Source organism: Mixophyes fleayi, chromosome 6, assembly GCF_038048845.1.
Source record: "Mixophyes fleayi isolate aMixFle1 chromosome 6, aMixFle1.hap1, whole genome shotgun sequence".
NCBI lineage: Eukaryota > Metazoa > Chordata > Amphibia > Anura > Limnodynastidae > Mixophyes > Mixophyes fleayi.
The window spans coordinates 158,653,246-158,667,434 of NC_134407.1; the positions used below are offsets into that span (position 1 = coordinate 158,653,246).

General features: G+C 45.7%; 1 protein-coding gene across 3 annotated transcripts in view; it reads left to right on the plus strand.

Moving 5' to 3' along the window:
• Positions 1 to 14,189, plus strand: part of TLK2 (tousled like kinase 2) — a 125,342-nt gene that overhangs the window by 99,481 nt on the left and 11,672 nt on the right. For all 3 annotated transcript variants that reach the window (XM_075176901.1, XM_075176899.1, XM_075176900.1), the window contains 2 exons: positions 8,351 to 8,440; positions 8,791 to 8,960. In XM_075176901.1, coding sequence (XP_075033002.1) covers positions 8,351 to 8,440; positions 8,791 to 8,960 — 260 coding nt within the window. The remainder of the gene's footprint in view (positions 1 to 8,350; positions 8,441 to 8,790; positions 8,961 to 14,189) is intronic.

Genomic DNA, 14,189 nt, shown 5'->3' on the forward strand with positions numbered 1-14,189 from the left:
GGCTAGCTCAGATCATCGTAGAAATGTGTGGTGTGTCCTATGGAGGGAAGTGAAAATTGTACTCCTATTCTCCTAGAGGCTACAGCAGGGTTTCATCTTCTTGGGTATTCTTCACTCAACGGGTTGCAATCAATACACTAGTAGTCCAGGAACCTCTGTGTCCAAAACCTTTAAATAGCTAGCATTAGGCTTGGCTTGAGTGTTTTCGTCACTGGTGAGGTTGTTGGAGACCTTGTCGTCCAACAAGCCTTGCAAGCATTATGGTATAGCCATCACTGATTCAGAGCAATAACCCTACAGGGCCAAAGGTATTCAGATCAAATGGGGTGATGGTTATGCCATGCCTGAATTACATTTATACTTCAACCCATTTGCACTTGACAATGAAACCGCTTTTAACGCTACTTGATTATAAACTATCAAAAGTCCAGTGTTGACAAATACCCCCCCATGGAAGTGCATATTTCTCTTTCATCCGATCTGGGGGACACTGCTTACCATGGGTTGTGGAGGGGAGCTTGGGAGTTGGCACCTGACTAGTTAATTTTAGTACTGCTGGCAAACCCCTCCCCTCTACAATCCCCCTGCCTCTTCCTGTCCAGTTTTTTTTTAGGTGCCCTGGAGTTTGGGCAGCCTTTTTGTTTGGTGCTTAGTTTAATAAGAAATTTTCTTTTTTCTTTTATTTTTTACATTTTTTCAAATGGCAGCGCTGGAGTGTGTTCTACTATAGAGAACACACTCACAGCTTGGCAGCGCAGGCATTCCCCTGTCAGCTGAGAGCCAGCGGTTCTCACTGACAGGGACTGAAGTACAAAGTGCCTGATTGAAGGGAGTGACAAGCGGTCTCATGGACTGCTGCACTCCTATAGCCTCCAGGATAACCGGCGCTGCCATTACAGGCATAGAGCGCCGGTTATTGGATAATGAAAATGGCGGCGCCCATCTTGGATTTCGGCTGCAGCGCCGAGGAGAAGGGGGCAAAACCAAGATTCCCCCCTCAGACATAGGAGGGGGGTGTCGGAGACCTTCCGCTGCGGAGACCTCTGTCCTAGAGGTCTCCACCACTCTGCCACGATTATAAGAGTTTTTTGAGGAGAAGAACATGGAAAAGAACTATAGGAAGGGGGAGCTAATACATAGAGTTCCCCCTCTCCTTACAGAGAGAGAGATGGTCTTTCCCAGGTCTTTTGGCGCCAGCACAAGCCCGGGAAAAGGAACAGAGCTGAGGAGAAAACACAGACTGCTGTCAGATCTTCTCCCCTTGGTGGCCCTTGGGCTAAGTATCACCTTTAATTACACACATATCTGATGTTGTAATACTGGGCTAGCAGGTTTACACTCTAGCCTCCTGCTAGCCATAGATTTTTTTGGTGTTTACTATTTGCAAGTACAACTTTCAGAAATATATCAGCTGATTACTTTGTATTACTCTGTTCATTACATCTCTCTCGCTCCTGTATATTCAGCTAGATTTTTGTTTAGTCTGTGTGCTTGGTGTGCCTTCCTTTATAAATATGACCAATAAGGGAAAGGGCCCTATGCCAAAATATTTCGCATGTTACATTACTATGTGCCCAGAGGGACCCGTTAGCACTCTACACGGCATGTGAAGCAGAGGCTTCCACTACACAGACACAGCAGTTTTCAGTCCCACCGTCGGTGGAACCGGCCTGGGTAACCTCCCTTACAGTCCGTTAGCTCTTTAGCTCAAATGGTCCTTCAGTCTAACCAGTTGCTGACTACTGTGGCAACTTCGGTGACTAGTAATGCTAATACGCAGTTAGACCTCCCGGCTTCCTCAGGTTCTAGTGCTTTGAGTTTGCCGGCACCATCCTCATTACAGACTGACCCAGCCCTGGTTGCTACAGAACCGGCATGGTCTACAGCTTTTATCAGAGGGCTGAACAAGCTTAACCAGCTGCTTGACCCCTCAAATACCCCGCCTGCTAAAAGAAAGAGGCCTAGATATGTTAATCCCCTCTTGGCCCTCTCATATTCTGAGGAGTCGTCCGAGGAAGAAGGGGAAATTTATTCGGACACTGACCAAGGTCATTCCTCAGAGCAGGGAGAAGTGTCTAAAGGCCAATTTGTTTGTTAACGATTTGGTTTTTGCGGTAAGACAGGCGTAGGATCTCCCGGAACCGGAAGATGTTACCCCCAGGGACAGAAGTCTCTTTAAAAAGGCCAAGAGAAAGGCCAGCCGTTTTCCCCCTTCCGCGGAACTTAGAGATATTGCTGAATGGGCATGGAAACATCCTGATAAAAAAAATTCTCTATCCCCAAGAGGTTCTCTTCCCTGTATCCCTTACAGGAAGAAGTGGTTCGCTGGGAGAGTATTCCCAAGGTGGATATCCCTATTGCTCGATTGGCAAAGCATACCTTACTCCCAGCCCCTGGTTCAGCGTCCCTACCGGACGCCAATGATCGCAAGGTTGAATCCCAGCTCAAATCCATATTTGCGGCTGCGGGTTCTGCCTTCAGACCCACATTTGCCTCGGCTGGGGTGGCTAGAGCCATGGAGGCAGGGGCAGACCAGCTAGCTGAGGCCTTACAGGACTCCGAATTTCTTCCCCATGCCTTACAATTAAAGGAGGCTTCGGGGGTATCTTTACGAAGCGGCCCAGAACTATTCGGCGGTTTCCTCTTCCATTCAAGCGGCCTCCATTTCAGCCAGAAGGACGCTTTGGTTGAAATCCTGGGAAGGTGATGCGGAATCAAATAGGTCTGTTGAAATTATTCCTTTTTCGGCTGCAGGTTTGTTCGGCCCGGAATTGGATACCCTTATTTCCCAGGCCACGGGGGGCAAGAGCACGTCCTTGCCAGTTTATGCTAACAGGAGCGGCGCCCCGAGGGGTAGCTCCTTTCTACAGCCCTTTCGTGGGGCCTCTTCCCATAGGGGACAGTCCTTTAGAGGCAGGCAATCCAATTCCCGAGGCTCCTCTACCAGAGGGAGGTCCTCGTTTGCATCCAAGCGCCAGGCCCCCTAAAACCCGGGAGAAGCCTGCGTCCTGACGACCACCCTGTATTGCAGGGGGCGCCTGTGGGGGGACGTCTGTCTCTGTTTTACGAACAGTGGGTGGCGTCTTCCCAAGATCCTTGGATTCGGGGAATTATTTCAGAGGGGTACAAAATAGACCTTTTCAGGGCCGGCTCCACGCCGTTTCTTTCAGGCCCCTGTTTCCCGAGATCCAGTAAAAAGACAGGCTATACAGGATTGTGTAGCTTCTCTTCTAGCTCAGAGGGTCATCTGCAGGGTTCCAGATCACCAGAAAGGAACAGGTTTTATTCCAACCTATTCCTAGTCTCGAAGCCGGACGGCTCCTTTCGCCCCATACTAAATCTAGAGGGCCTCAATGTTCACTTAATGGTGGACAAATTTCGGATGGAATCTCTGAGGTCAGTAATAAACGGCCTAGAGAAAGATCAGTTCATAGCGTCCATAGCTATAAAGGACGCGTATCTCCATATTCCCATTTGGATCCACCATCAGTCTCTTCTCAGATTTTCGGTCGGATCAGTTCATTATCAGTTTCGGGCCCTCCCCTTTGAAGACTCTTGGCGCTGTTGATAGGCCAAAGATTATGTCAGTGATGGCGGCATGTCTTCATCTGCAGGGTGTTGAGGTCGTTCCTTATTTGGACGACCTGCTCATCAAGGCTTCCAGAGAGAGTTGCCTAAGCTTTCACCTATCCCTCACCCAAGCGGTTCTCGAGGGCCACGGATGGCTAATAAATTCAAGGAAATCCCAGTTGGTTCCCTGTCAGCGCATGGTGTTCCTGGGACTCAATATGGACACCAGCAAACAAGGGATATTTCTCCCAGTAGAGAAGGTCACCTCTATTCAGAAGGTAACCACTCAGGTTCTGTCTTTCCCCAAACCCTCAATGCTCTTGTACATGTTGCTTCTAGGAAAGATGGTGGCCTCCTTCGAGACCATTCCTTTCGGTCGAGCCCATTCTCGATGTTTCCAGTGGGACCTATTGTCCAAGTGGTCAGGTTCACACCTACACCTGTAACTTCAGAAAATCTCTCTATCCCAGGAGGCGAGAACATCTCTTCAGTGGTGGCAGTACCAGGATCACTTGAATGTGGGCAGATCCTTCGCACCTTGGTCGTAGATCATAGCCACGACGGACGCCAGCTTGAAAGGTTGGGGGGCGGTAGTCCTGCACCTCCGGCTACAGGGAGGTTGGTCGGTTCAGGAGTCTGCTCTCCCAATAAATGTATTGGAAGTGAAGGCCATTCTTCCAGCCCTTCAGGAAGCTCAATCCCTTCAGGGCCACCCGGTCAGAATCCAGTCCGACAATGCCACGGCTGTGGCATATGTCAACAGACAAGGAGGAACCAGGAGCGCAGCGGCGATGGATATCGCAGCCCAAATATTGGTTTGGTCAGAGCTATATGTTCCGGCCATATCGGCAGTTTTCATTACAGGAATAGAAAACTGGGAGGCGGACTACCTAAGTCGAAACCGGATGATGCCAGGGGAGCGGTCTCTTCACCCGGAAGTCTTCCAATCTCTGGTTCACAGGGGGGATCTTCCAGACATAGACCTCATGGCCTCCAGACACAACAGTAAGGTCCACAGGTTCTGCGCAAGGGTAAGAGATCCCTTAGCGACGGCAGTGGACGTCATGACGATGTCATGGGAATTCAGGATGGGATACCTGTTTCCTCCAATCCCCATGCTTCCTCGCGTCCTCAGACGAGTTCGGCAGGGTTCCCTACCAGTAATTCTAGTAGCCCCCTTCTGGCCACGGCGGTGTGGTTCGCAGAAATATCTATGGCGGAAGGTCCGGGATTCCACCTTCCGTATCGTCACGACCGTCTTCTTCAGGGTCCATTCCATCACCAGAATTTACCTCAGCTAAATTTAACGGTATGGATGTTGAGGCCAGCCTTTGGAGGGCTAGAGGGTTTTCTTCCAGTGTAATTCAAACAATGATGCAAGCTAGGAAACCAGTTTCATCTCGCATCTATCACCAGATTTGGAAGGCCTATATTAGATGGTGTGAAAGTAGGACATACCACTCGTCCTCCTTTCGCCTCCCTCGCTTGTTAGCTTCCTTCAGCATGGCCTAGAAGCAGGCCTTAGATTAGGATCCCTAAAGGTTCAGGTTTCAGCCCTTTCGATATATTTTCATACGAAGTTGGCTGACTTACCAGATATTAGGACTTTTTTCCAGGGAGTTCGGCATATACAGCCTCCTTATGTCCCTCCTACAGCTCCATGGGATCTCAACTTGGTTCTGGACATGCTTAAAGGGTTTCCCCTTTGAGCCATTGAACAGGGCAGATTGAAAGTGGTTGACCTGGAAGGTCCTCTTTCTTCTGGCTATTGCTTCTGCTCGCAGCGTTCTGAATTAGGAGCCCTGTCCTGTCGGGAACCTTATTTGGTTTTCCACGAGGACAGAGCGGTGTTAAGAACCTTTCCTTTTGTGCCAAAGGTAGTTTCGGTTTTTTTCATCTAAACCAGGAAATAATAGTTCCGTTTTTTTCATCCACTTCTCATACGGATCAGCAATCGATGAAAAAGTTGGATGTGGTTAGGGCTCTCCGCATTTAGGTTAAAAGAACTTCCCAGATTAGACGGACTGACTCTCTTTGTCCTTTATGATGCTAATAGAGAGGCTGGCCAGCCTCTAAGCAATCCATCGCCAGATGGATTACGTCTACTATCAGGCAAGCTTATATTAAGGCTAACCGTGCTGTGCCGGAGAGACTTACGGCCCATTCCACCAGATCGGTGGGAACCTCGTGGCCAGCAAGGAATGGAGCTTCCGCGGACCAGCTCTGCGGCTCAGCCACCTGGTCCTCTGTCCACACCTTTACCAAATTTTACCATTTTAACATATTTGCCTCTGCAGATGCAAATTTCGCTCGTAGTGCTTTACGAGCAGGGCTTTCAGAGTAGTCCCACCCTTAGGGGCTGCTTTAGAACGTCCCCATGGTAAGCAGTGTCCCCCAGACCAGATGAAAGAGAAAAGAGGATTTATGTACTTACGTTAAATCCGTTTCTCTGATTCCGTCTGGGGGTCACTGCGATCCCTCCCTTCTGTTTTTCTTCTGTGTGCTCTTGTGTGACTGCCCTTTTTATCTTTGGGCTTGTTAAAACTAACTGGACAGGAAGAGGCAGGGGGATTGTAGAGGGGAGGGGTTTTCCAGCAGTACTAAAATTAACTAGTTAGGTGCAAACTCCCAAGCTCCCCTCCACAACCCATGGTAAGCAGTGTCCCCCAGATGGAATCAGAGAAACGGATTTAACGTAAGTACATAAATCCTCTTTTTTACCTTTCCTCTGTGTCCTCTTTTAAACAAAGTTGTCCAAGTCCTTTTTTCCTGAGAAAATTCTGGCTGCTCTGTTGCAGATCTCAATCTGCCATTTTATGAAGCAAAGGTGGAGATGGGTATCTTTAAAACAGTGCAGTTTGCTCACTTCCACACTTCGATTGTCCAAAATGAGATTATAGCCTCGTAATCAATGTCCAATTTGGCAACACAATTCGCAGAATGGTGTCGTCTTTTGGGACTAGACCATTGAGACCACATGCAGGGCTGAGCCTCTGACTGCAGGTACTTGGACCCCCAGTGGAGGCAAGGCTACCCATAAATTTTCTTGAGCTCAGAGTGGTAAAAAAACAGCTACTGCAGGCTCAATCTCTCTTATGGGGCAGACCCATTCAAGATTAATTGGACAATGCCACGGCATATATAAAACACCAAGGAGAGGTACCAGGAGCCTTTTTGCGATGTAGGTAATAGCCAAAGATATTGTGTGGGACGGTATTATCCCAGAGGTAGGCAGAACGTTGTCTCTGGTCCGCCCCCCAGTTGTAAATAATTGGTAGGCCAAATTCTTGAATCACATGCTGCTAATTCTGGGTAATGGTCCTTCTGTCTGAAGGTTTTCAACCAAAGCTTCTTTGAGTATTAAAAGAAGGCCAAGAGAGACAGCGTCCCATGAATTCTGGTAGCACCAGTCTGACAAAGATGATCATGGTGTACTCGCATTCTAAGCATGTCATCAGAGCCATAGAGATCCACTGTGGTGACTGCCTCTAAGAGAAGATCTGTCAGTGCCACCAGGACTTAGCTTGGCTGGCTTTAATGCAAAGGTGGTTGAAGCAATGATTCTTCGAGCTAAGGGGCTATCAGAGTAGGTTATTAAGACCATGATCAAGGCCAGGTTAAAAGCCTCTTATAAGAATTACCATAGTGTGAAAGAGCCTACATAAGCTGGTGTCAACTGTAAGGTGTTCACCTTTCATCTTAACCCGGCATGCCCTTTGTCCTTTTTACAGGATAGCCTGGACAGTGGATTGCCTCTCTGAAAGCCCTAGTGTAAGCCCAATCTTAAAGAGAGAATGGACTTCTAATCCAGAAGTCCAGTCATTTCTTCATAGGTTTCTTCACTTCCAATCGCCCTATGCTTTGCCTGTAGTTTCATGGGATCTAAGCTTGGTCTTTTTGGAGCTGAACTGCCATTCAAGCCTATTGATCTGCTGACCTTAACCTAACTTGGGAGATATCTTCTTTAACTGATCATTGATATAGAAAGAATGTTATCTGAAATGGCTGCCCTTTCTTACAGTTCAGTTTCTTGTTTTTCACAACAGGTCTGTTCTGCACTCCAATACTTTGTCCAGCCCAGAATGTTGTTAAAATTTCCCCTAATCCAGGATGTTATCCCTGTTTCAGACAAGATCTAGCATCCAGAAGTGACAAATCTTGCCACCTGTTGCCGTGGTTAGAGCTTTGAGGATTTATGTAAACCAATCGTCATTTGCGGAATAGATAGCCTCCTTTATCTTTGTCACACATAAGAAAGTAGGCAACAGCGCAAACAGTTGACAGATGAATTAAAGCTGCAATCTAACATGCTTAGATCTTGGATTCTGCATAACCTTACAGTTTGCGCTACCAGATTGAAGTGTGTCCCTATGGCCAATGTAGCATTGAGCCTCGGTTGAACAGTTGTCTGGCAGCGACCCCTTTCCAGGAGCATCTTTGGAACGTCCCAAGTGTAGAGTAGTTCCCCCAAATATTTTTTTTTTTTTTTGCAGCTACTGTAACATTCATTTCTCTTTGTTTTAGGGACACTCGGGAAACTTTTTTTTTTTTTTTTTTTTTGTTCCTTCCTCCTGGTTTATGGTCCATTTCTTGGCATCAAATTAGTCTCCCACTAGCCACAGTGATATTTTTGTTGCCCAAAATTTGTTTCCTTGTTTATTAGTGATTTCCTAGTATTTAGCAGAAACCATATTTAACATTGCATTACTTGTTTTACAGAGCTGTATATAAGTTGATTAACTGGTTATTTATGCTTCTCTATTTTGCATTTTTCTCTCAGACATGCCTGCAGGGAATATCGTATTCACAAGGAGCTGGATCACCCCAGAATAGTCAAGCTGTATGACTATTTCTCTCTTGACACAGACTCGTAAGTTACTAATCCTTTTGCTTACACCTGAGTAGAAAAGACATTTTGAGTGGAATGGGGGCTCTAAGGTTGTAGGACACTGGGTATAACTTTCAGAAATTATGTTGCATCTTAACAAGTTAAGATGCTGTAGGTTTTCTGTCACATTTGTGTCCATATAGATATATTTTTTTATCTTTTGAGTGCTGCTTTTAGTAATTAGTCTTGTGTGAATACACACTATTGGTTTTGAAAGGAAATTATAAAATACACTTCAACAGAACAGTGAAAAATCATTAAGACTGAATAGGTTATCTTTGTATTGGATGACGTTAATATTTATCTGTTTAACCAATTCTGTGTTCATGCAGGTTTTGCACAGTGCTAGAGTATTGTGAGGGCAATGATCTTGACTTCTACTTGAAGCAACACAAGCTCATGTCTGAGAAGGAAGCTCGCTCTATAATCATGCAGATTGTCAATGCACTCAAGTACTTGAATGAGATCAAGCCGCCAATCATTCACTATGACCTGAAGCCAGGTGAGTGAATCCTTTTTATTTAAATTTTTTTAACTGTACTACTTTTCCTTAATGTCTGCCTTTTCTGTTTCATTTTGGGGGGTTTTCAGTGCCCTCCGCCTAGGAGAGTTTGGTTTCAGCTGTCTTGGGGACAACAAAAATGTATATCTCTCAAACAGACTGAGGGTTGCTATTATATACCTAGGTTGTGCCCATATTGGTGAGGTCTCGATAGCATTGTTATGCAATGCTCTGTGGTGTAGGACAGGATTGTTCACACATCCCCCTCCCTTTGAGCAGAGATTCTGCACTATAAAGTGTTTACCAGATTAATGCACTGTGCCTTATATCCTGTAACTCCTTGCAACCAATCAAGTTGTCAATGTAGCTTTTGTAGCACAGTTTAGAAAACCAAGTTTTTTGATGTGGGTTACAGAGCATTGTGCCATGTTATTAAAGAAGTCCATATCCATGAGAAGTGCAGTTCACGTAGAGAAACTGGCAAACTTTGTGGTTGTGATCCAAATTGGTGGTGAAGACCATTATGTATTCTGGAGCAATGTGCATACATTCATAATGGACATGACCCTCACTGTCTGACTTTTACAATGGTGGCCACGCCTGTAGATACATGTTACTCTACATGCTCATATATATTGACTGAACAATCCTATCTGTTCTATCCAGGGCCAAAGGAAATTTATTGCAGACAAGTTTTTTTTATTTTTTTTTTTATTCTGAAATAACTGACAGATATAACTATACCATCCACAAAGTAATAGCATGGGATGCTACTGCTTACACTTGTTAAAATCTGTCAGTACCTGGGCAACTGGTCTCAATTGCTAACCAAGGCCATCTCTGTGCCAAACTAAATCCAGCTTTCTTAATACTTAAAGTATTCACACACTGGATATTTCATCTTCATATTGGTTCCCTATTAACTCCAGTCACCAAATTCGATTAGCTGTGTGGTTTTATCAGTGTTGGACAAGCCATCCTTTTCTATTTCATCAGGAATGCTTTCTTTGCACAAAACAGGATTGTTATACTTAAAAAATTATTTCTCTGAATATGGTAGGGCACACTTATGCTAAGGCATACAGGATGCTTCCAAGACTTGGACACTTAGAATAGTTTTTTTTTTTTTTTTTTTTTTTTTTAAGTCTAACTTGTCCCCCTCCTATATTCCCTCTATATTTTTTCTAACCAAGCCCCACAAGAGAGAATGAAGAGGAAAGAAATGGAGAGCAAGTCCACCTTGCCATTGTTTGATTTGATGCACGCTATTCTCGTTTGTGAGCATCATAAGTACTACAAAATCATTAGATTTGCAAAACTCAGTCCTATGTACACAGGTCTTCAGAGCCCTCACATTATCCAATAAATGTAGAGGTCCCTTTTCCTTTGAAGGCTGATTCTGATGCCATGTTGAGATCACTATGTCCTGGTTTAAATGAAACTTTTAAACCACTTTCTGTTGAAAAGTGTCCTAATTAACCTCCCTATCCTTATGAAAAATATAGTATATAGAGATTTTTCGAGACAGAGGCCCCCAGCTCCGTAACCATTTGTGTTGTTGAGATAGCCTAGAAGATGACATCCATTGACTTCAAGAGTTCTAGGGGGGGGTTTTTATGCTTACAACACTGAGTTGAAACTCGGAGGCCATGTTTGGAGACTGCACATGCCTCCCTACAAAACAATTGCACCTCCATAGGAGTGCCACTCTTGAAAAAAGACAGAGATCTGAATCTTAAAATAATATGGTCTCAATCCTTTTTCCAAGTACAAAATTTTTTGCAAACCCTATGATTTCTTGCCAAGACTGACTTCCAAGCCTTGAGAATGGTACACATACTGTCTGAAAACGCTTTAACATAAAGAATCATGGCTTCAAGAGTCACGCCGTTAAAGCCGATTGCACTAATCCCTGATATGGAACCTCTCAACGGGGTCCTGCCTTAGACATTCTTAGGATGGAGCCATCAGAATCTTAACCACCTTGAGCACACACACAAGCATTGGTACCGGAGGGAACAGGTGATGAACATTCTATTGAACTAGAAATGTCTATGAATCCCTTGTTCTTAGATAAAATTGCTCCACTTTGTATTTCAACTGGGAGGCGATCATGTCAACCTTTGGGTAACCCAATTTTTCTCTGGGTACACTGCTACCATAGGTTGTATGAGGGGAGCTAGAAGTTGGCACTTAAACAGTTAATTATTTAACCTACAGACACTTCTCCCTTCTGCAACCCCCTGCATCCTTAGTGTATTTATAAATTCCCAAGGGAAGGGTAAGACAACTGAGAAAATAACAGAAGAGCAGAAGGGAGGGAATGCAGTGTCCCGCAGGTGGATTTATCGTACATATAAAAATCTTCCTTTCTCTTTCATCCTATCTGGGGAACACCATGGGGACGTTCTAAAGCAGCCCCTTAAGGGAGGGACAACTCTGATAGGCCGGCACACAAAGCACTGCGGCCAAAAGGATGCAAAAAAAAATGTTAAATTGGTAAAACTCTGTAAAGGTATGGCGCGAGGGCCGGTTGGCCACTCTGCAAAACTGATCCGCTTAAACTTTATCCCGTGCAGCCTAAGAAGCACCCACTGAGCAGGTGGAATGGGCTGCAATATGGCTAGGCATGGGCCGATCTTTTGTGACATAGGCCTGCCTAATGGTGTATGTGATCCACCAGGCGGCTGTCTGCTTATTAGCTGGCCATCCCCTCTTTTATAAGCCTGTAGCAGCACAAAGCGGACTTTCGCAAGACAGATTCCCTTAGTTTGTTTGACATATATGCGAAGGGCACAAACAACATCCAAGGATTTCTCGGATTGGGGGCCTGAAGATCTATCTCGCACCCGGAAAGCCAGGACCACGATCTCTTGATTCAGGTGAAACCCTGTAACCTTAGGCCTATTCTGCAAAGAGTTCCTTCCTTTCAACCGATCATGGGCCAGCGGCAAGAAAGAGCTCCAAGTTCTAATACTCTATGTGCAAATGCTATGGCCAAGAGAAAAACCACCTTCCACGTAAGGTACCTGAAGTCCACCGTGCTCAGTGGTTCAAAGGGTACGCTCTGAAGCATAGCTAGCTCCAAGTTCACATTCTAGGGAGCTGTTGGCGGAACGTAAGGAGGCCAGATATGCAAGACCCCGTGAAGACTAGTCCTCACGGTAACTCCGCAATTTTCTTTTGGAAATGGAGAGTTCATGTAACGGCCCTCTCTAAGAGCTGAGTCTAAGACCCACGGACAAACCGTCTTGAAGAAAGGCCTAGAAAGTCTAAATGCCCCTGAGTGGCAAGAGGAGTGATGCTTGCACCACCTGATGTAGATACGCCACACACTGTTATAAATGCATGCAGAAGCCAGCTTCCTAGCTCACAATAATGTCCACTACTCTGGTGGATAAACCTTTTGCCCGCCAGAGACTGGCTTCCAAAGCCATGCTGTTAAAGCTAGCCGATGAAGGTCTTGGAACCAGAATGTGACCTGTAGAAGCGGTAGACGCCGCCCTGACTCACTTGCCATTCACAGAATGTCTGTATAACTAGACCCGACGTGGCAAATGTGGAGCCACAAGGATCACGGGTAGTCTTCCTTGTTTCACTTGTCTGAGTTCTCGGGCCAGCATTGGAATGGGAAGAACAAATATCCCAGCATTGCATGCACGCATTGCATGGTCATTGTGTCCACTGCTGCCGCCAGAGGATCTCGGCTTCTTCTCATAACAGGCAAGTGGACAAGCTCTACTCGAGAATCAATCAAGTCAATGTCAGTCAGACCTCACCCCCTGTCTAGCGCTAGAAAAACCACCGGATGGACGGATCACTCGCCAGGCAGCATTGTGTGTCTGCTCAGGTAGTTGGCCTCCCAGGTTTCCAACTCTGGAATGAACTCTGCCGAAATGGCAAAAAAAAGTTTTCTGCCGAAGCCAGAATCTGAGCTGCCACTTGCATGCCTCCTCACACTTCTGGTACCTCCCTGACGATGTGAATCGTCAGGGAGGTACCATTGGAGGCCGTGGCATTGTTGGACTGAACTTGCTGTGCCACCTGCAAAGCTTGTAACATAAGCCTTCAATTCCAAGACCTTTATCGGAAGCAATGTTTCCGAGGTGACCAAGTCGCCTGAATGCACAAGTGTAACACAATGGCACCCCAACCTAGGAGGCCTGCTTTTGTTGTGACAATGGTCCAAGCCCATATGGCAAAGTAATTACCCATTGACAGGAGATCCTTCATCAGCCACCAGCGAAGGGACTACAAATTCCAGAGACAACTGGATCAACTAGGAATCCAAGTGAATGGTGGAGACTGTCCATTTCTTCAGCTGGTCCCACTGAAAGGTGCGTGAATGGAATCTCCTGAAGGGGAAGTGTCTAGAACGTGGAGACCATCTGGCCCAGAAGCTTTATGCATGCTAGCATGGAAGGGCCAGAAACTTTAGACCCAAGAATACCATCCGTTGACAAGGAGTCAGTTGGGATTTTGGAAGATTTATTATCCACCTATGTTCTTCCAGAACTCAGATTATAAGAGAGATGTTTCAGTGGTCCGAATCTTCCTTAATCAACAGATTGTCCAGGTAAGAAACCATGCTAACCCCCTTGTAGTGCAGAAGTGCAGCCATTATTGCCATGATCTTCATTAACACCCTTGGAGCCGTGGAGAGGCTAAAGGAAAGAGCCTAGAACTGATGATGGGAGTCCTTCACTCTGAACCTGTGTGTGTATGCATAGTCCTAGCGTATACTCTGAGTAAGTAACCTTAGAATACAGTAATGTGTGACCTATATATAGCGTTTATAAACCCATGTAATCTAGCAGCACATGCATCTCTAAAATATTATATACATGGCTGTCAAAAAAATCTTTTAGGATGAGAAAGGTACCAAGTCTTCATGGATAGCCAAGGATCCTCTGATCAGTGTAAGGAGGAGAGAGGTATGTGTGCGGCATGGAGAAATGTACAGCTTGTCTCAGTAGCTGATAAAGGACAGCTACCGTTTTCACGCTCTTGTCACCAAGTCGCCACTTTCTGTAGGTGTATCCTTCATGCTGCTCCTTGTTCCTCCAATATCCATTATAGCATGCTTGTCTTGTTATCAAGCAGCCTAATAATGGTACTGCTTGTCACTCTGGCGGATGCCCTGGCTTCATTATAAGCCCACAACACCCTTTAGCCCATCTGTGACAGTGCACAGTCCAAGTCTCCCCCCTCATTATCAGGGAACTCCTA